This window comes from Heterodontus francisci, chromosome 13 (genome assembly GCF_036365525.1).
Source record: "Heterodontus francisci isolate sHetFra1 chromosome 13, sHetFra1.hap1, whole genome shotgun sequence".
Lineage (NCBI taxonomy): Eukaryota > Metazoa > Chordata > Chondrichthyes > Heterodontiformes > Heterodontidae > Heterodontus > Heterodontus francisci.
In genome coordinates, this window is record NC_090383.1 from 26,827,914 (window position 1) to 26,847,856 (window position 19,943).

Genomic DNA, 19,943 nt, shown 5'->3' on the forward strand with positions numbered 1-19,943 from the left:
TATCAAAGAGAGAAAGGGAGAGAGAAGGAGGAGGCACAAGATGCTCAAAGAAGAGTATGAATGGCACAGCACACGACGGAAACAATTGGACAATCTGCTCTCATTCACCTGAAGCTCGGTGAGCTGCTGCTCGTACTTGCTGACCTTACCCTCCAGCACCTTCCTCTGCTGCTCGTCCTGCTGGAGGATCTCCGACTTCTCATTCAGCTCCTTGGTCAGTTTGGCACACTCCTGCCGCAGTTTAGCCAGCTCAGCATTCTGCCTAAGGCAAATGTTGATTACATTCAGTCCCAAAGAAAGAAAAAACACACCTGGGGGGGGAAAAAAAACTAGCTACCACATACATTAGACAGGGGTCTGCAGGCCGACATCAACAGCAGTCTAAGCTGTCCAGCAACTGACTGTCTGCTGTGCGTTATCTACCTTCTCTTTGAAAATTTCTCTTGTAATTATCTTTAATAGTAACTACAAATTGGACAGACTTTCTTCCCCCTCCAAAAACCCTTAGTTTGGACTTCATCCTCTGACATTTAGAGATAATCCAGGAGACTGGTACCTGAACACTTTCCCTGTCTGTTGGTTCCACTGCTGTGAAGGATTCTCTACTATGCACTGCAGTGCCAGCCAGCTACTCCCATCAGTTCTCACACACTGCCAACATTTAGCAACAAAACCTAGTTATGCCACCAAAACACAGTCACGCTACTGAAGCTCTGGGCTGAATTCTGTCAGGGCAGTGGGGGTCCCCGATGACTGTCCAGAAAGCTGGGAGGGGAACTCCGTCACAGCCATTTTGGGGACCCTGGTGGCACTTTGGATCCATCTGGCAATTAATTCATTGTCGTTGGGGCTCCTGTCCCTTTAAAAGATGGGAGCCCACCTCCAAGAGCTACCAGCCAACTGGAGAACTGGCAGCTCCTTAGTCTCAGTAATACCACCGGGATGGACGCCATCCCGAAACAAGGAGAGTGTGGTTAGGGGTCACAGCGGCCAGGCAGGCAGGCTCTGGCAATGGCAGGGGGTGGGGGGAGGAGAGTTGGGGAGATTTGGTGAGGCAGAGGCCACTATTGCCGTGGGGGAAGCCACTGCAACTGGGGTGCCTCTCCGTGAGCCAGAGTGCACAATTAGGGGGGGGTTCCCTCCACCCCCACCCTTAGCCAGGTTTCAGCAGGTGGTCTACCCACATGGGGGAGGGCCCACCTGCCGCTGGTACTGTGGCGGGACTAAGATATGTGGGCAGCAAGGCCGTCCTCCACCATCCACTAAGGGAGATGATGGCATAGTGGCAATGTGTAATGGATGAGTGGATGAGTAATCCAGAGGCCCAGGCTAATTCCCTGGAGACATGGGTTCAAATGCCACCAAGGCAGCTGGTGGAATTTAAATTCAATTAATATATTCAATTAATTATTTTTTTAAATTCTGGAATTGAAAGCTAGTCTCAGTAATGGTGGCATAAAACTATTAACTGTCGTAAAAACCCATCTGGTTCACTAATGTCATTTAGGGAAGGAAATCCGCCATCCTTACCTGGTCTGGCCTACATGTGACTCCAGACCCACAGCAATGTGGCTGACCCTTAACTGCCCTCTAAAATGGCCTAACAAGCCACTCAGTTGTCAAGGGCAGTTAGGGTTGGGCAACAAATGCTGGCGTTGCCAGTGACGGCCTTATCCCTAGTAAGAATATAAAAAAATACCGCTGATAAAATGTCATGTTTGGCGAGAAAATGGCAGGCACACCATCTCCCTCCTTCCCTCGCCATCTTATGGGTCCCCCTGCCTTCCAGCCTGTCCCTAGGGGGCTGGTAAAATTCAGTCCACTGTGTGCATATTTCATGCTAGGACATGAATGCACATACACGCCAACGCACATCGGCACTGCTGCACGTTAACATACAGACATGGTGACAGATGGGCACAAAGTCAGGCGCACATAGACACACACAGATGCCGACATAGAGACAGGTAAACAGAAAAGGTCACACAAATGTAACAAAAACTTGCATTTATATAGCGCTTTTAACATAATAAAACCTCCCAAGGCACTTTACAGGTGCATTATGAAGCAATATTGGACATCAAGCCATATTTTTTTTTTTGTTCATTCATGGGATGTGGGCGACGCTGGCCAGGCCAGCATTTATTGCCCATCCCTAATTGCCCTTGAGAAGGTGGTGGTGAGCTGCCTTCTTGAACTGCTGCAGTCCATTTGGGGTAGGTATACCCACAGTGCTGTTAGTAAGGGTTCCAAGTCAGGATGGTGTGTGACTTGGAGGGGAACTTGCAGGTGGTGGTGTTCCCATGCATTTGCTGCCCTTGTCCTTCTAGTTGGTAGAGGCCGCGGGTTTGGAAGATGCTGTCTAAGGAGCCTTGGTGCATTTCTGCAGTGCATCTTGTAGATGGTACACACTGCTGCCAATGTGCGTTGGTGGTGAATGGAGTGAATGTTTGTTAATGGGGTGCCAATCAAGCGGGCTGCTTTGTCCTGGATGGTGTCGAGCTTCTTGAGTGTTGTTGGAGCTGCATCCATCCAGGTAAGTGGAGAGTATTCCATCACACTCCTGACTTGTGCCTTGTAGATGGTGGACAGGCTCTGGGGAGTCAGGAGATGAGTTACTCGCTGCAGGATTCCTAGCCTCTGACCTGCTCTTGTAGCCATGGTATTTATATGGCTACTCCAGTTCATTTTCTGGTCAATGGTAGCCCCTAGGATATTGATAGTAGGGGATTCAGCGATGGTAATGCTGTTGAATGTCATGGGGAGATGGTTAGATTCTCTCTTGTTGGAGATGGTCATTGCCTGGCACTTGTGTGGCACGAATGTTACTTGCCACTTATCAGCCCAAGCCTGGATATTGTCCAGGTCTTGCTGCATTTCTACATGGACTGCTTCAGTATCTGAGGAGTCACGAATGGTGCTGAACATTGTGCAATCATCCGCGAACATCCCCACTTCTGACCTTATGATTGAAGGAAGGTCATTGATGAAGCAGCTGAAGATGGTTGGGCCTTGGACACTACCCTGAGGAACTCCTGCAGTGATGTCCTGGAGCAGATGGTCAAAGGCTTGGTCAAAGAGGTAGGTTATAAAGGAGCATCTTAAAGGAGGTGAAAGAGACAGAAAGATTTAGGGAGGGAATTCCAGAGCTTGGGGCCTAGGCAACTGAAGGCATGGCCACTAATGGTACAGCAATTAAAATCAGGAGTGCTCAAGAGACCAGAATTAGATGAGTGCAGATAACTGAGGGCTGAGAGACTGCACAATATTACAGAGATAGGGAGTGGTGAGGCCATGGAGGGACTTGAAAACAAGGAGGGAGAATTTTAAAAACTGAAGCATTGCTTGACTGGGAGCCAAAGTAGGTCAGCGAGCATAAGGATGATGGATGAATGGGACTTGGTGTGACTAAGGACATGGACAGCAGAGTTTTCGATGAGCTCCAATTTAGAGGGTAATAGGTGGGAAACCAGCCAGGGGTGCACTGGAATAGTCAAGTCTAGAAGTGACAAAAGGTATGGATGAGGGTTTCAGCAAATGAGCTGAGGCAAGAGCGAAGTCGGACAATGTTTTGGAGGTGGAAATAAACAGTCTCAGTGATGGCGGGGATATGTAATCGGAAGCTCACTTTGGGGTCAAATATGATACCAAGGTTACGAACAGTCTCGTTCAGTCTCAGACAGTTGCCAAGGAGAGGGATGGAGCCAGTAACTTGGGAATGGAGTTTGTAGCAGGAACCGAAACCAATGGCTCGTGTCTTCCCACTGTTTAGTTGCTAACATACCAACAGATATGGTCACACGTAAACATAGACACGTACACATAGACACCAAAAAGAGCCATAATTCTGGCGCAATGATTTGAAGCCAATGGAATGTAAAATCAGGCAAGGTATAATTGAAGATCTGAGCTGACCCAGCCCTTTCTTCGGTATATGGTCTTGTGCTTATACACTGCAGCTAATATCAAGAATATCCAAATATCAAGTAGTTAAGACTGAAATCAGGAACAGATTTTGTCACTTTTCTAATGTTAGTCACACACATAACTGCCAAGGTAATTCTTTAAAATGTATTCAGGGTGTGGCTGAATTTGGCATTTATGGCCCATCCCTGGTTGTCCTGAGAAATGGTTTGATATGATTAGTGACTTGCTGAGCCACTTCAGAGAGCAGTTAAGAACCAACCAGGTTGTTGTGGAACTGAAATCACAGGTAAGGATAGTAGGTTTTCTTCCCTAAAGGGACATGAGTGAGTCAGTTGGGCTTTTATGACAATCCAACAACTCCACTGTCATTTTTACAGATACCAGCTTTTTGTGACTGTTTTTTTTTAAATAACAGCATTCAAATTTTTCAAATCTGCCATCATTCACCCTGATCTCCCCCACCCCACCAATGCTCATACTGCCATCATTCAGCCCGGTCTCCCCACCACTCTCCAAAAGCATTCTCTTCCAACCTCTCACTTCCCAGCATTAGTGGATCTGAAGTTCATCCAATCCAACCCAGTGACCAGTACCAGCCCCTTCTGTGAGGTCAGCAGTTGGAGAACTCTGATTGCGAATCTTCTTTGTAAGAAAAGTAGTGGAGCCGTTATCAGCACTGTATCTGTTCTTACTTGCTTTCGGTCTGACTTGTGGCCTGGTTGAGGGCATCCCTTAAAATGGAGTTCTCCTGTTGCAGGCGGGCAATCTGGGCAGTGGGCCCATTCTCCAACTGCTCCTGGAGCCCTCGGATCTGGAATGGAAATTTTTATCCAATATTAGCAAGATGTTTTACAAAGAACAATATCTGTATTCACCAGATATGGTTTAAATGTTTTTTTATACAGGCACCCACACATACATAGATGCTTGCTCAGCTTTTGAATATCCCATACTGGTGTGAAATAAGATAATCCTTATGGCAAACCTAGCTGAAAAACAGTTTCTACTCACTGAAGGGACACAGGAAAAAAAACCCATACATACACACCACTCTCTCCCAACCACTCACTGCACTAGCTGCAGTCTTATGGAACAGGACCTACATTGGAAACCAGACTAGCAACACCTCAAATTTAAAATTCTCATTCTTTTCAAATGGTCTCTCCTCGCCTTAACCTCCTCCAACACAACAGCCCTTTGAGCTCTCTACCCTCCTCCAATCCTGGCCTCATGCACATCATCTGATTTTCATCACTCCACCATTGGTGGCTGCGCCTTCCGCTGCCTCGGCCCTAAACTCCGGAATTCACTCCGTAAGTCTCTCCGTCTCTCTCTCTTCCTTTAAGCCATTTCTACAAACCAACCTCCTTCATCAAACATTTAGTTACCTGTCCTTCTCTCCTCTTATGTGACTCAGTGTCAAATTTTGTTTGATAATGCTCCAGTGAAATGCCTTGGGATATTTTATTAAATTTATATAGCAACTTTTAATGTAAGTTCTTGTTAAGCTGCTGTCTTCCCAACCCAGTGGTTACATGGCCAAGTATAAGAGCTGTGCTGTTCCTCCTTATAGCTATTGTTCTCCACTATTCACTGAGGAGGTTGACTCACAATCACATCTTACCCTTTGGAACAGAAAGCCCGGCCATAGGTTTGTCTCGCCCCGTAAGAGTTGTCCCTCAAGGTCGACTGAGCACAGAGTAGCAGTGGCAGTCATGAAGGAGGCAGTGGTAGCATTACCTGTGGCTCAGCTGAAAGGGATTGTGAGGGAGGCAAGAACCCATGGTGAGAGAGGTGGGGAGGAGGAGAATAAAGGGATCAACAAATAGGGTGAACAGTGGAAGGAGAAGGGGGAAAAGAATTAATGAGACTATTAGTATGCGTAGGGGGCTAAACTAAGACATCTATTATTTTCTCCCCATCTCCTCTTTTTGCCTCCCTATGCTGCACACCTGCCCCAAACCAAGAAAATGAACAGACAGCCCCTGCCAATTCCCTTCTACTGCTGCCCTCCAGGAACATGACCAGAGGTGGCCAAAGGGGACTCTCCACTAAATTGCCCCTTTACAGTAATCGTTATATAAAGCTTTGGTTAGACACAATTTGGAGCAAAGAGTTCGGTTCTGGCACCTCAGGAAGGTTATACTGGCCTTGGAGGGCATGCAGCAAAAGATTCATAAGAATGACCGGGACGGCAGAGTGGCGCAGTGGTTAGCACTGCAGCCTCACAGCTCCAGGGACCCAGGTTCAGTTCTGGGTACTGCCTGTGCGGAGTTTGCAAGTTCTCCCTGTGACCGCGTGGGTTTTCGCCGGGTGCTCCGCTTTCCTCCCACAGCCAAAGACTTGCAGGTGATAGGTAAATTGCCCATTGTAAATTGCCCCTAGCGTAGGTAGGTGGTAGGGAATATGGGATTACTGTAGGGTTAGTATAAATGGGTGGTTGTTGGTCGGCACAGACTCGGTGGGCCGAAGGGCCTGTTTCAGTGCTGTATCTCTAAATAAAAATAAATAAAAGGGTTAAATTACGAGGACAGGTTGCATGGATCAGCCTTGTGTTACCTTGCGTATAGAAGATTAAAGAGTGAGCTAATGAAGATGTTTATGATGATTAAAGGATTTGATGGTTTCTCTCAATCTGCCCTATTTCCTCTGGTGGTGCAGTTCAGAACAAAAAGACATAACCTTAAAATTAGAGCTAGGCCATTCAGGGGTGATATCAAAAAGCACTTGGTTACGCAAAGGGTAGTGGAAATCTAGAATTCTCTCCTTCCAAACAGCTGTTAAGACTAGGTCAAGTAACACTTCAACACTGAAACTGATAGATTTTTATTCAGCAAGGATATTAACAGGTTTTTTTTTTATTCGTTTATGGGACATGGGCATTGCTGGCAAGGCCAGCATTTATTGCCCACCCCCAATTCCATTGAGGAGATGGTGGTGAGCCGCCTTCTTCAACTTCTGCAGCGCATACGGTACAGGTACACCCACAGTGCTGTTAGGGAGGGAGTTCCAAGATTTTGACCCAGCGACAGTGAAAGTACAGAGATATAGTTCCAATTCAGAATGGTGGGTGGCTTGGAGGGGAATCTGCAGGTAGCGGTGTTCCCACACACCTGCTGCTCTTGTTCTTCTTGGAGGTAGAGGTCACATGTTTGGAAGGTGCCGTCAATAGAGCCTTGGCAAGTTACGGAATCAAGATGAGTAAATGAAGTTAAGATACAGATCATCCATCATCTCTTTGAATGGTGGAACAGGGTGGAGGGGCTGAATATGCTTTGCTCCAATTTCCTAACCCAAGATGAGCCTGCTCTCCACGTGCCTCCCTCCTTCAACTAATAACATCACGCCACATCTTAGAATGAAACTACACAAGTTATCATCCCAAAGGCACTGAATTAGACAGCATCTCCCCTTCAAAACCCTGAGAACATGTAAGAGCGTAATAGCAGTCACCAAGTTACAATAGTTTGACAGTACATCTGAGGACTGTGAAGCAAACTCAAACCTGTGGGAGAATGGGCAGACACACACTAGATCTTCACTTGGTGCCTGGAGGTATGTACAAAAACTGCAACATCAGCTCACCCATTGACATCTGTAGTGGGGCCTCAACATTGGGTCATCTTCATATTGAAACAGATTAGACCAAATTATACACTCAAGCGATGAAGCTCCTTTCTCTAGCCCATGCATGCCCAACTTACTCTTACATTAACATTTTCTTGTGTACTTTGACAGACTTTAAACTGGAAGCACTCACAGCAGGATGCACGTTTCAGTGTGGTCCTGCACTAAATCCACAACCAGGATTTATTTGTTCCCCTTTATACTTCACAACAGCTTCCACATTTTCTGTGCCTACCCCCACCCCCCCCCCCCCCCACTACCCTCGAGAGAAGAGTCTCCATAATGACTCCAATGGAGACCAAGGCTCCAAGGGATCGGCTATATATACGTGAGAAGTTTACATCACCCTCAGCTGTTTGAAAGGAATGTTGCCATGTTCAGCTCTAGCCCTGCGGGTCTTCCCCAGTGTGAAAGCTGCACGACCCATCAGCAAGAAAAAATACAATGGCAGCCAGTGGTTGTTAGCGCTCTCTGCCTCCTCCAGTGGAATTTCGCCGATGGTCTCCTGAGATGGCTCATCCAACAGCACGGCCTTCAAACTCAGGGCTTCTTTCAGCCAAAAAGCTGTGATGGAATAGATGGGAGATGGGACCAATCTCGCCTCAACCTAGGGCATGCAGACCCAGGATGGTGGGGTGGTACCTGGATGTATTAAAGCATTAACTGGGTTACGGGGTAGTAGGTAACTAGTGACCTTGGCCTGCAGCTGCTGTGTCTCAGCCATGTGGTCCTGGTAGCTGGCCTGCATGCGAGTCTGCATCGCGTTTAACTCCTCCTCCCGCATTGTCAGCTGCTCCTTCAGTTTAGTTTCACAAGCAGAGGCCTTAGTCTTTTCAGCTGCAAGTTCCTGAAAGGTACAAGAGCAATTTAAAAATTTAAGATAAATAAAACCGGCAGTTTCTACCCTCATCTCTTGCCCCCTTCCTCCGAGCTCCCACCACCCACCCCCACCTCTTGCCCCCTTCCTGCCTGGAGACTGCAGTAAAAGGTTTAAAAGCTTTAATTTTGTTGAATGTAACAACCATGATCAAAAGGACAATTTTACAAAGATTTGATGGTGGGAGTGAAACGGCACAGGCCAATCATGATACACTTGTAAACAATGTCATAACAACCCTCTAAAGAAATGCTCATTAATCTATCTTAGAATAAGAGCAAGAATCGAGCAGTGATAAAGACAGATTATAATGATAAAATAGTAAACTGAGAAGAATTAACGAAGAAATAAAAGTGGTGAGAGAGAGCACGCAAGGAAAAGTTGAGGCAAGTTGCAGGAAAGAAAGTGCCAAGAAGGAAGGAGCGAGACAGCAGAGGAAAGAAAAACAGAATTAAAAGGCAAGAAAGATAAACGGAAGTGAAAGGATGAGTGAGATGCAATGTACTAGGAGAACAACAGAATTAACAGGATAGAAACAAATGCGAAAGGAAAATAGGACACAGATTTAGGGCTAGATGTGTGCGCAAGGTTCTGAGAATGTTTGCTTACTTGATCTCAGCAAATAATTTTCTTTATACTTTTATCTTTTAAGGGAACATTTTTAAAATGAAAAACAAAGTTTAATAATAAATTTCAATCAATCGCTCTGACTGCTTCAGAAGAAAGTTGGAGTAACTAGTCTTTTGAGAAATTTGAGGAGAGGAGCAGATTGTCTACTCAAATGCAGGAGTAGATTAAAACATCTGTAACGAATCCTTCAAGAATCAATATCGTGTGATACACCGTACCTTGATGACTTCCCGAAGTTTGCTTTTGGCTGCGCTGGAGTCCTCTTGTTCCGCCACAAGCTGCTTCTCTTTCTCATCCAGTTGGCGTTTCAGGGCTGTTACCGGGTCTCCCTTTTGAGTAGCCTATAAATCATTTTTTTTTATATCAGCGAGATACATAATGTGAACACACAGTACACTAAACTCTTCAATCCTGGCCTACATTTCCTGAGCAAACCCAGAGGGAGCAATAAACCCCAGTCAAGGGTAGAAAGAAAGGGACCTGTATTCATAGATCGCCTTTAACAACCTCAGGAAGGAGTCCCAAAGCACTTTATTGTTCTTCTGAATTAATTTTGAAGAGTAGCCAATTGTTCTAATGTAGGAAACGTGGCAGCCAATTTGCACACAGCAAGATCCCACAAACAGAAATGCAATAATAATCAAATAATGTTTTAGGTAACAAAAACAAGAAATGCTGGAAATACTCAGCAGGTCTGGCAGCATCTGTAGAGAGAGAAGCAGAGTTAATGTTTCAGGTCAGTGACCCATCATCAGAACCCTTCTCTCTCCACATAGGTGCTGCCAGACCTGCTGAGTGTTCCAGCATTTCTCGTTTTTATTTCAGATTTCCAGCATCTGCAATATTTTGCTTTTATTTTAGTGTTTTAGTTAAGTTGGTTGAGGGATAAATATTGACCATGTCACTGAGGAGAACTCTCCTGCTCTTCGAAATAGTGCGATGAGATCTTTGACATCCACCTGAGAATGCAAATGGGGCATCGGTTTAATGTCTCATCTGAAAGATAGCACCTCCAACAGTGCAGCACTGCATCAGTACACACAACAATATCCAACCAGATCTCCTCCTTCTGGGTACTGGGACGTCTTTCACAGTGCCAACTTCCCAGCAGTGTCAGCAAAAAGAAACAGGATGGAAGTTCCACTGTCTGACACTTGCATCTCTGGTAAAGGTTGGTGCGAAAACTCAAGGGAACCTCATCAGTGGTGGGTTATACAGTCAGCAGAGCATTGATGCAGTTTGATTTACACTGCAATTTGAGGCAGTTTGTTTATACAAAATTGAAGAATACGAATACTGGCTGCAACAAACTTCTCCTCCCCCCAACCCACCACTTAGACACAGCAGTAAACTGGGGATTCCAAAGGAGTTAACTACCCCTCTGTAAGTAATAAGATGCGAGGTGGGGCTGTAATACCACTGCGCAACATTAGGAATGAGCTTAGTAACAAATTCCTCTATCCTTAGTCCGTTTAATAAAACATGTAGGTTAAACAAAGGAATTTAGTACCAATGTGTTCTTTCCACCCTCAAATCCAAACGGTTTCCTTAACACAGCACCAATCTCTCAAAGTCTGCTAGGAGATGGCTGGCAGTGGCAGTAGAAGGCCCAATGATTCCCCTAGTGGGGAGAGGGGGATCAAGCATGGGCATTTCTCCTTGTAAGGGCTGGGAAAGGGTCAGATGGAGGTAGTATCTCATTATCGCACAACTCCTAGCAGTTGACCAAAGGAGTAGCTACTCTTCAAAATTAATTAATTCAAAGGAACTGTAAAGCACTTTGGGATGGTGAAAGATGACTTTATTTTAACCGCTCCCTCCCCTGTCAACACTATGAGAAATAGGTCACGTCAACAGTCAATGCAACTGAATGGGTAGCTTACTGTATGCCAGGTATCCTGCACAATGCCAGCCTTATCCATCAGGATCTCGATGAGTCGTTGGGCCTCACCCTCGCTGAAATCCATACTGCTCACTGTGGAAAGCAGGGTCTTGTAAGGAATGTAGAGAGGGCTATCCAAGGAATCAGCAGGAACATTTACTGGGAAAGTGGGACAACAATCCAGTTAGATCACAGAGTACAGCGAGACAGTTAGTCATCCTCTTACCAATCATTCAAATACACATTTCAGCAACAATATTGCACGCTCAGATATTTTACAGACTCGCTTACAAATGAGTTATGAAACAATGGATGTTATATCTCCACCTGCATGCAATCAGAGGCACCGAGAGCAAAAGCATATACAGCTCTTCTCCAAATGAAGGCTTGATCAGTGAGTTCACCTCGTGAATAGATCAACTGGACAGATCAAGGAGGTCCCAGGTCCTGTGCCAATAAGAGTTGGGATAGGGCTGCTGCAATTGGGCTCAATGTCCTTTGGTTAAGGAGGGACAAAATCAGGCAACATTAATTCAGAGACTCTTCTGGAAACAAGCATTGCATGGACAACCATTGAAGACATCAGCCTCAACCATGTTGGAAAACAGCCACTCACTGTCATGAATAATTGCCATTTGGGCATAGGACCAGAAAGACAGTCTTGCATTTACATAGAACCTTTCACTCCTTCAGGACATCCCAATGCACTTCACATCAATGAATTACTTTTGAAGTGTAGTCACTGATGTAGGCAAATGTCGAACCAATTAGTATGCAGCAAGACAATCCGTGTTGGTACTGTTAGTTAAGGGATAATATTGGTCAGGGCACTCGGAGAATCTTGTGCTCTTCTACAAAAAACTGCCATGGGATCTTTTACATCTACTCCAAAAGGCAGATGGATTAACATCTCATCCGAAAGACGCCACCTCTGACAGTGCAGCCCTCCTTTAGTACTGCACTGAAATGTAGGGCCTTGAGTACGGCTTGAAATCATGACATTGAGTCAGAGGTCATCAATGCCTCTACAACCTCCCTAAGCAAGCTGTCAGAGAGTAGAGAGATCAGCAACAGAAAAGGCACGTTGGCTTCATGATGTTTGGATTTTATCTGTTATATATTGAAGTAAAATTCAGGGTATATGTTGCACCATTGCAAATGACCAAGAGGCAAAAATATGACTCATACCAGCACTGATCCCTTGGGCCAGAGCAAAGGTCAACCATTGCTGAGTTGAGATTTATGAAGTGTTTATCGTTATTTATTGAGCTCATTAAACGAAACCTCAAAATATACAATAAACTATATTTCACCCAGACACTGTAAACATTTCTGTGCCAAACTGGTCTACATCCAAGGCAAAAATCAACAACCAGGAGCTGAGATTGGCAAAGCAACCTAGGCAAAACCCTTGGCAACATGTAAGCGACAGATATTTTTGGCACGGTGAACTACCTGCACAGACGCGACAGGCAGAATGGCCTCCTTCTGTGCTGTAACAATTCTGTGATTCACTACAATGCTATAACAACCACCTGCATTTATATAGCATCTTTAACGTAGTGAAATGTCTCAAGGTGCTTCACAGGAGTGTAATTGAAGAATAATTTGACACTGAGCCACATAAGGACATATCAGGACAGATGACCAAAAGCTTAGTCAAACAGGTAGGTTCAGGGAGCTTCACTAGCAGAATGTGGCATGATTTTATACGTACGTACATCTGGTAAACATCCATCACGAGAGAGCTAATAGTGATCTTGAGACTATACATCTTTCCCATATTGTGCAGTGCACAATAACGCTTGGAAACAGACTAGTACCAGTCCCAGCCCCTAATACGTACGATAGAAAACCCACAGGAACTTTGATACTTTATTTATTTTATTTAGCTGTGGCTCAATTGGTAAAAGGTTAGCTGGTCATTTGTGGGACCTTGCTGTGTACAAATGGGCTACCGCATTTCCTACATTGTAACAGTTAATACACTTCAAAAATATTTATTTGGCTGTAAAGCGCTTTGGGATAGCCCGAGCTCCTGAAAGTCCCCCATTTTTCTTTTTAATCATTCCCTTTCACACAGGTATACGACTACCTGAAGAGTCATCAGAGCAGATTCAATCCTAGTTTTCCAAAGGGGATTGGATATATACTTGAAAAGGAAAAACAACAGACTATGGGGAAACAGCTGTGGGATGGGACTAATTGATAGCTCTTCTAAAAAGCCAGCACAGGCACAAAGAGTCGAATAGCCTCTTTCTGCTCTGTAAGATTCTATGATGAGCAGAATTCCCAGATTACATGCTTCTTCTGATCCGACTGGTATAAACAGGATCTTTTTTGGTTGTTTTATCCCCAGAAGATCTGCTCAGCTCTTCCGGTCCTGATTAAGCAGCTGTTTATTCGGTACCCTGTACTAAACAGCTGTCAGCCAGATGTTCTGCTGTTCAAACAGGTTCCTTTATTAACATAAAAGAGAGCCAAAATACCAGAAACAGGAAGAATTAGAGCTCGTGGCCGGCGGTGAATTTATTGACACGCCAACACTTTCAGAATATGACACCATTATGTATATGACAACAAGGCCAAAACCAAATTAAAACACAAATCAGTCCATCCCCACAGCTGGATGACGGGAGCTCTGTCCCAACTGTTATTACATGTTCAAGTGCAGATTAAATTCAGCAAAGTAAATCAGTCCAGGTGAGGGAATTTAATAGAATAGATTAAACTGGGAATAAATGAACACATTCCCAAGACAATGTTCATTATGTTTTCCTTGACACAGATGAGATCTGCAGTCAATTTCTAACCCATCAATTAGGTTCTTATTTTGTGCTGACTCTCAGCATTTCACACTTAACATCAGTGGTTCACGGGCACAGTCCGTTAAAGTCTGGCTACCTGACCCGAACCCGACTAGACCGGACTACGTGCCGGGTTCGGGTCGGGTCTATATTCAGAGTCCAGCATTCGGGCTCGGGTCGGGCTGGACAGTGCTGCCTCCGGGAGCTGACGGGATCAGGCTCACCCATGATTCCCCACCACTCAATCTGCAGGAATAGCCTGCTGCCAGAACGGATGAGCAGGATCTGGTCGGGCACGAAAAAAAATTAAAGGGCTCGGGCCCGGGTCAGGTTTGGGTTGGCTGTGGTCAGGTAGGGGTCGGGTTTCAATCTTATACCCGAGCAGGCCTTTACAGTCTGTCTATAAGTAAATACTGACACAAATCAGGCGGAATTGGAGCCCTCGCCCCTCAGCGCTACCCCTACTTGAGTCATACAAACGTACGAATTCGGAGGAATAGGCCACTTGGCCCCTTCAAACCTTCTCCGCCAATCAACAAAATCATGGCCGATCTGATTGCAATCTCAACTCCACATTCCCACCTACCCCCGATAACCTTTCACCCCCTTGCTTATCAAGAATCTATCTATCTCTGCCTTAAAAATATTCAAAGACTCGGCTTCCACCACCTTTTGAGGAAGAGAATTGCAAAGACTCATGACCCTCAAAGAAAAAAATTCTCATCTCGGTCTTAAATGGGCGACCCCTTATTTTTAAATAGTCACCCCTCGTTCTAGATACTCCCACGAGGAAACATCCCTTCCACATTCACCCTGTCAAAACCCCTCAGGATCTCTTCTAAACTTCAGCAGACACAAGCCTAGCCTGTCCAACCTTTCCTCATAAGACAACGCACCCATGTCGCCCATCAGTGCTGCCACCAAAGTTACCTCATGCCCCTCAGCTCTGCCCTTACCCAAGTCCTTTAACCCAGCCAATGCCTAATGAGGGCAGGAATTCTCAAAGAGTTCCCACCTACAATACAGAGAGCACAAAGTCACTCCTATTAGAAGCAGGACTTGGGTACAATTGGATACGAAGCTGGGAGCATCACCAGGGGATGGGAGAAAGGAGAATGCCAGCATTAACAGAGAGTGAGGAGAGGGAAGAGCATTGGCACTAACTGGGGGTCGGAGGGAAGGGCGTTGGCACTAACCTGGAAGGGGGGGGGGGGGGGGGGGAGGAGGGCAGAGGGAAGGACGTTGGCACTAACTGGGGGGCGGAGGGAAGGGCGGTGGCACTAACCGGGAGGGCGGAGGCACTATCCGGAAGGGCGGAGGGAAAGGCGGTGGCATTAACCAGGGGGGCAGAGGGAAGGGTGTTGGCATTAACTGAGAGTCATCGCGTCGTACAGCATAGAAACAGGCCCTTCGGCCCACCACATCCATGCGGACCATAATGCCTATCTTTACTAATCCCACCTGCCTGCATTAATTCCATATCCCTCCATGCCTTGCTCATTCAAGTACCTGTCCAGATGCCTCTTCAATGTTGCTACTATTCCTGCCTCCACCACCTCCTCAGGCAGCGCATTCCAGATACCCACTATTCTTTGTGTGAAAGATTTACCCCTTTGATCCCCTTTAAACCTCCTCCCTCTCACCTTAATCTATGCCCTCTAGTTTTAGTCACCCATACCATTGGAAACAGACTCTGGCTATCTACCCTATTCTATGCCTCTCATAATTTTATATACCTCGATCATGTCCCCTCTCAGCCTCCTTCGCTCCAGGGAAAACAGACCCAGCCTATCCAACCTCTCTTTATAACTCAAGCCCTCCAAACCAGGCAACATCCTTGTGAGTTTTTTCTGCACCCTCTTTAGCTTAATCACATCTTTCCTGTAGTGCGGCGACCAGAACTGCACACAGTACTCCAAATGCGGCCTAACCAACGTTCTGTACAAATGTAACATGACGTCCCAACTCTTGTACTCAATGCCTCGGCCGATGAAGGCAAGCATGCCATACACCTTCTTCACCACCCTGTCTACCAGTGTTGCCACTTTCAGGGAACTATGTACTTGCACCCCAAGGTCTCTCTGCTCAACAACACTCCCCAGGGCCCTGCCATTTACTGTATATGTCCTGCCCTGGTTTAACTTCCCAAAATGCATCACTTCACACTTGTCTGCGTTAAATTCCATTTGCCAATCCTTTGCCCACTTTCCCAGTTGATCTATATCCTGTTGTCCTTAGACAATCTTCTTCACTGTCCACAATACCAACAATTTTGATGCCATCTGCAAACTTACTAATCCTGCCCCTTCAATTCACATCCAAGTCATTAATATATATGACAAACAACAGAGGGCCCAGCACCCATCCCTGCGGCACACCACTGGTCACCGGCCTCCAATCTGAAAAACAACCCTCCGCTACCACCTTCTGCCTCCTCTCACCAAGCCAATTTTGTATCCAATTTGCTAGCACACCCTGGATCCCATGTGTTCGAACCTTCTGGACCAGCCTACCATGCGGGACCTTGTCAAAGACGTAGACAACGTCCATCACCCTGCCCTTGTCAATCCTCTTGGTTACCTCCTTGAAAAACTCAATCAAATTTGTGAGACATGATTTCCCACGCACAAAGTCATGCTGACTATCCCTAATCAGACCATGCCTTTCCAGGAGGGAAGCATGTTGGCATTAGCCAGGGGTGGAGGGAAGAGCATTGGCACTTCCTGGGGGCAGAGGGAAGGGCGGTGGCATTAACCGGGGGCGGAGGGAAGGGCGGTGGCATTAACCGGGGGCGGAGGGAAGGGCGGTGGCATTAACCGGGGGCGGAGGGAAGGGCGGTGGCATTAACCGGGGGCGGAGGGAAGGGCGGTGGCATTAACCGGGGGCGGAGGGAAGGGCGGTGGCATTAACCGGGGGCGGAGGGAAGGGCGGTGGCATTAACCTGGTTAAGCTGATGAACAGCAGGATGAATTGAGAGGGAAGATAATTGTGAGTTTGAAGTGGAAGGATTGAGGGTGAAGCGATTGTCTTGGTGAAAGGGTGGGGAGTTGAACATTGTACTGGGGTGGAGAGGGTAGCGTAACTCTGAACTAGAACAGAAGGGGGCTGGATATCGGGCAGTGACTGCTAAGGTATTTTTGCGGGGAATTGATGGCCTGCTTGGCCTGTTGAAAACCCAAATTAAAAATCTATCAACTGAGAGCTTTAATGGTACTTAAAACTAAACAAATTACAAAAGTGGGATTCCCCTAACCACATCACCACCCACCGAACCCATCCCAGATATGTGCCACCTGTTTTGGGCCTACAAAACATGGATTTCCCCCTTCAGCCGCTTGTGTACTTCCATATTTTTCCTTCATACAAGGAATGGAATGTAGGTATTTCTATAGTCTAAACTATAGTCTGCATGACTAGTTTTCACACCTCAGACTGAATATTGGGCCCATTCTGGAGTTGTCAACTTTTTGGAAGCCATGTTTCACTAGTTTTCCAAGTCAGATGGGGCACATTTCAAGTGCAAATTTTACAAAGGAAACACTGTCAAAATTTGGCCTTTAATTCAGCAGGATGAGATAAATGATTAGATAATCTGTCCTAAATGGCACTGGTTGAAGGAGGTCACTGGGGAGAACTTCCCTGCTCTTCTTCAAACATTGCCATGAGATCAGTTACGTCCACCTGAGAGGGCAGATGAAATTTCAGTTCAATATCTCATTCAAAGGGCAGAGCCTCCGACAGTGCAGCACTCCCTCAGTATTACACTGGTGGTCAGATCTATGGAGCAGGACTTAACCTTCTGATTGAGGCGACAACTGAGCCACAGAGACTGAAGTAAAGATAACCTATCCTAGTCACAAAAAGCTTTGCAAATTTTAACAGAAAAAGGATTAAAAAGATGATTGTGTTGAACATACACAGGATTTGGAATGGAATCCAAATATACCACTCTGTGTTACTGGGTTTTACAGGATGTATTTTATTTCGTGTAAAAAGGTAAATCAGCATTACACGTGGATTTTTCCAAACCTACTCACAATCCTCCTATGCATCAATGGAAACTCTGGAAATGGTCTGAACAGTGACAGCCCCTCCCAGGGGCTTGTGTCGACAAGGAAGGGTAGGATAGAAAAATTATGGAAGAGCAAAAGATACTACAGTAAACAAGACAAACCAAGCCACTTACACAGTAGGAAATATGGCACGGATAGTCAAAAATACTTCACATAATAAATTATTTTTGTAGCACTGCCTCTCAGCAGTACAAATAGTGTAGGACACTCAAAAGGCCTCGATTTTAACCATGCCCCAACCCCACAACAGTCAGGAAAGGGTTGGGCAAGGGTTTAAAATAGAAATCTCATCGTGTTCCTAGTCAGTGCAATATTTTAATGTTGGTGATTCAGGTCATCAATGAGACTCTCACTAAAAGCAGGCTGGGGCCTATTTAACATGCAAAAGTCACAGCCCGATGACATAATCAGCACTGCAACATAATATAAATGTCAAACTAAGGAAAATCCCTATTGTCACCACAGCAGGAGGAACCAACTGGCCAGAAGAGACCAAGGTAAGTTTTAGAAATTTCTTTTCATATGAACTCCTTGTGGGTCAGGAGAAGGAGTGCACCCACCAGGTCCTGCAAGGTGTCCTTGGGCCTGCCCAAGCCTGGTCTCCACCGGCACCTTCCACCCAATCACCGTAGACTCCCCAGCCTTCTCACTGACTGCTGCAGACTGTTCCCATGGGCCAACTTCGCAGCCTCCCGCCAATCAGGTAGTGAATTTGGCCGGTGTCCAGCAGGATTCCAGGAAATGTAATTTAAATGAGGCCCTACTGTTAAGTTCAGCCAGCATCCACACACCGAACAGTTCAGATGTGAGCCTTTTCCCAACCACCATCACCAACCCCCACCCATAAACACTGATGCCAAAATGTAGCTCAGGACATGATCTCCCCCTACTTTTAATCATTGTTTGTTTATTCAGTTTACCATGTGAAAGATAGCCTTAGCAACATAATTAAGATCATGTGCCTTTAGAGGGAGGTCATCTAACTTTGGATTCGAGATGCAAAGGCGGAAGGTTTTAAAAATAATCATCCAGTAAGTAATTAAACTGATGGCTGTGTTAACATAAAAACAACCAAATTTGGGATTGATGCCCAGACCACCCAGATGTGTACACACGAGTGTCACAAGAAAAATGCAAAAGGAGTTCAAATGGATATTGACAGGAAGTTCTCTATTTACAGGCTACAGAATCAGAGAGCGTGCATGGTCACTGCACAGTTCTCAGTAGTGTGTTTGCATAGCTAGTTACTGTTTTTTTCCCAAAGTCCCAGACTGCACCTACTTGGTATTGTAGTGATCATTATCATCGTGCTGCCAGGTACAGCAAACTGGTCGGATGAACTCACAATAAACAGCATACAGTCAGCCGTACACACACGCCAGTTCCCGTCTTTCAATCACTATAACCCTTACTCTTTGAACTCTCTTCCTAAACACCTTTGCACACTACCCCAATGCCTTCCTATGAAACCATCTTAAAAATTATCAAATCTTACAGCACAGATGGAGACGATTCAGCCCATTGTGTCCGTGCCATCTCTGTGAAAAGAACAATCCAATTAGTTCAATTAAGGAAGGAGGTGGCGTTGGTCACTAGACTAGTAACCCAGAGACCCAGGGTATTCCTCTGGGTACAAGGGTTCAACTCCCACCACGGCAGAAGGTGGAATTTGAACTCAATTAATAAAGCTGGAATTAAAAGCTAGTCCAATTATGGCCATGAAACTATTGTCGATTGTTGTAAAAATCCATCTGGTTCACTAATGTCCTTTAGGGAAGGAAAGCAGCTGTCCTTACCTGATCTGGCCTACGTGTGACTTCAGCCCCACAGCAATGTGGTTAACTCTTAAATGCCCTCTGAAATGGCCTAGCAAGCCACTCAGTTGCATCAAACCGCTACAAAGTCTAAAAGGAATGAAACCGGACAGACCACCCGGCATCGACCTAGGCACCTGAAACGACTACGACAAACCCAGTCCTGGCGACCCTGCAAAGCCCTCCTTATGAACATCTGGGGGCTTGTGCCAAAGTTGGGACAGCTATCCCACAGACTAGTCATAGTCATACTCACAAAATCATACCTTACAGTCAATGTCTCAGACACCGGCAGGACAGACCCAG

General features: G+C 45.8%; 1 protein-coding gene across 2 annotated transcripts in view; it reads right to left on the reverse strand.

Annotated features, from left to right (window-relative positions):
- Window positions 1–19,943, reverse strand: part of LOC137376301 (ribosome-binding protein 1-like) — a 181,577-nt gene that overhangs the window by 99,149 nt on the left and 62,485 nt on the right. For both annotated transcript variants that reach the window (XM_068044571.1, XM_068044570.1), the window contains exons 3-7: window positions 10,945–11,102; window positions 9,280–9,402; window positions 8,249–8,401; window positions 4,620–4,738; window positions 109–262 (exon numbers count right to left, since the gene is read on the reverse strand). In XM_068044571.1, coding sequence (XP_067900672.1) covers window positions 109–262; window positions 4,620–4,738; window positions 8,249–8,401; window positions 9,280–9,402; window positions 10,945–11,102 — 707 coding nt within the window. The remainder of the gene's footprint in view (window positions 1–108; window positions 263–4,619; window positions 4,739–8,248; window positions 8,402–9,279; window positions 9,403–10,944; window positions 11,103–19,943) is intronic.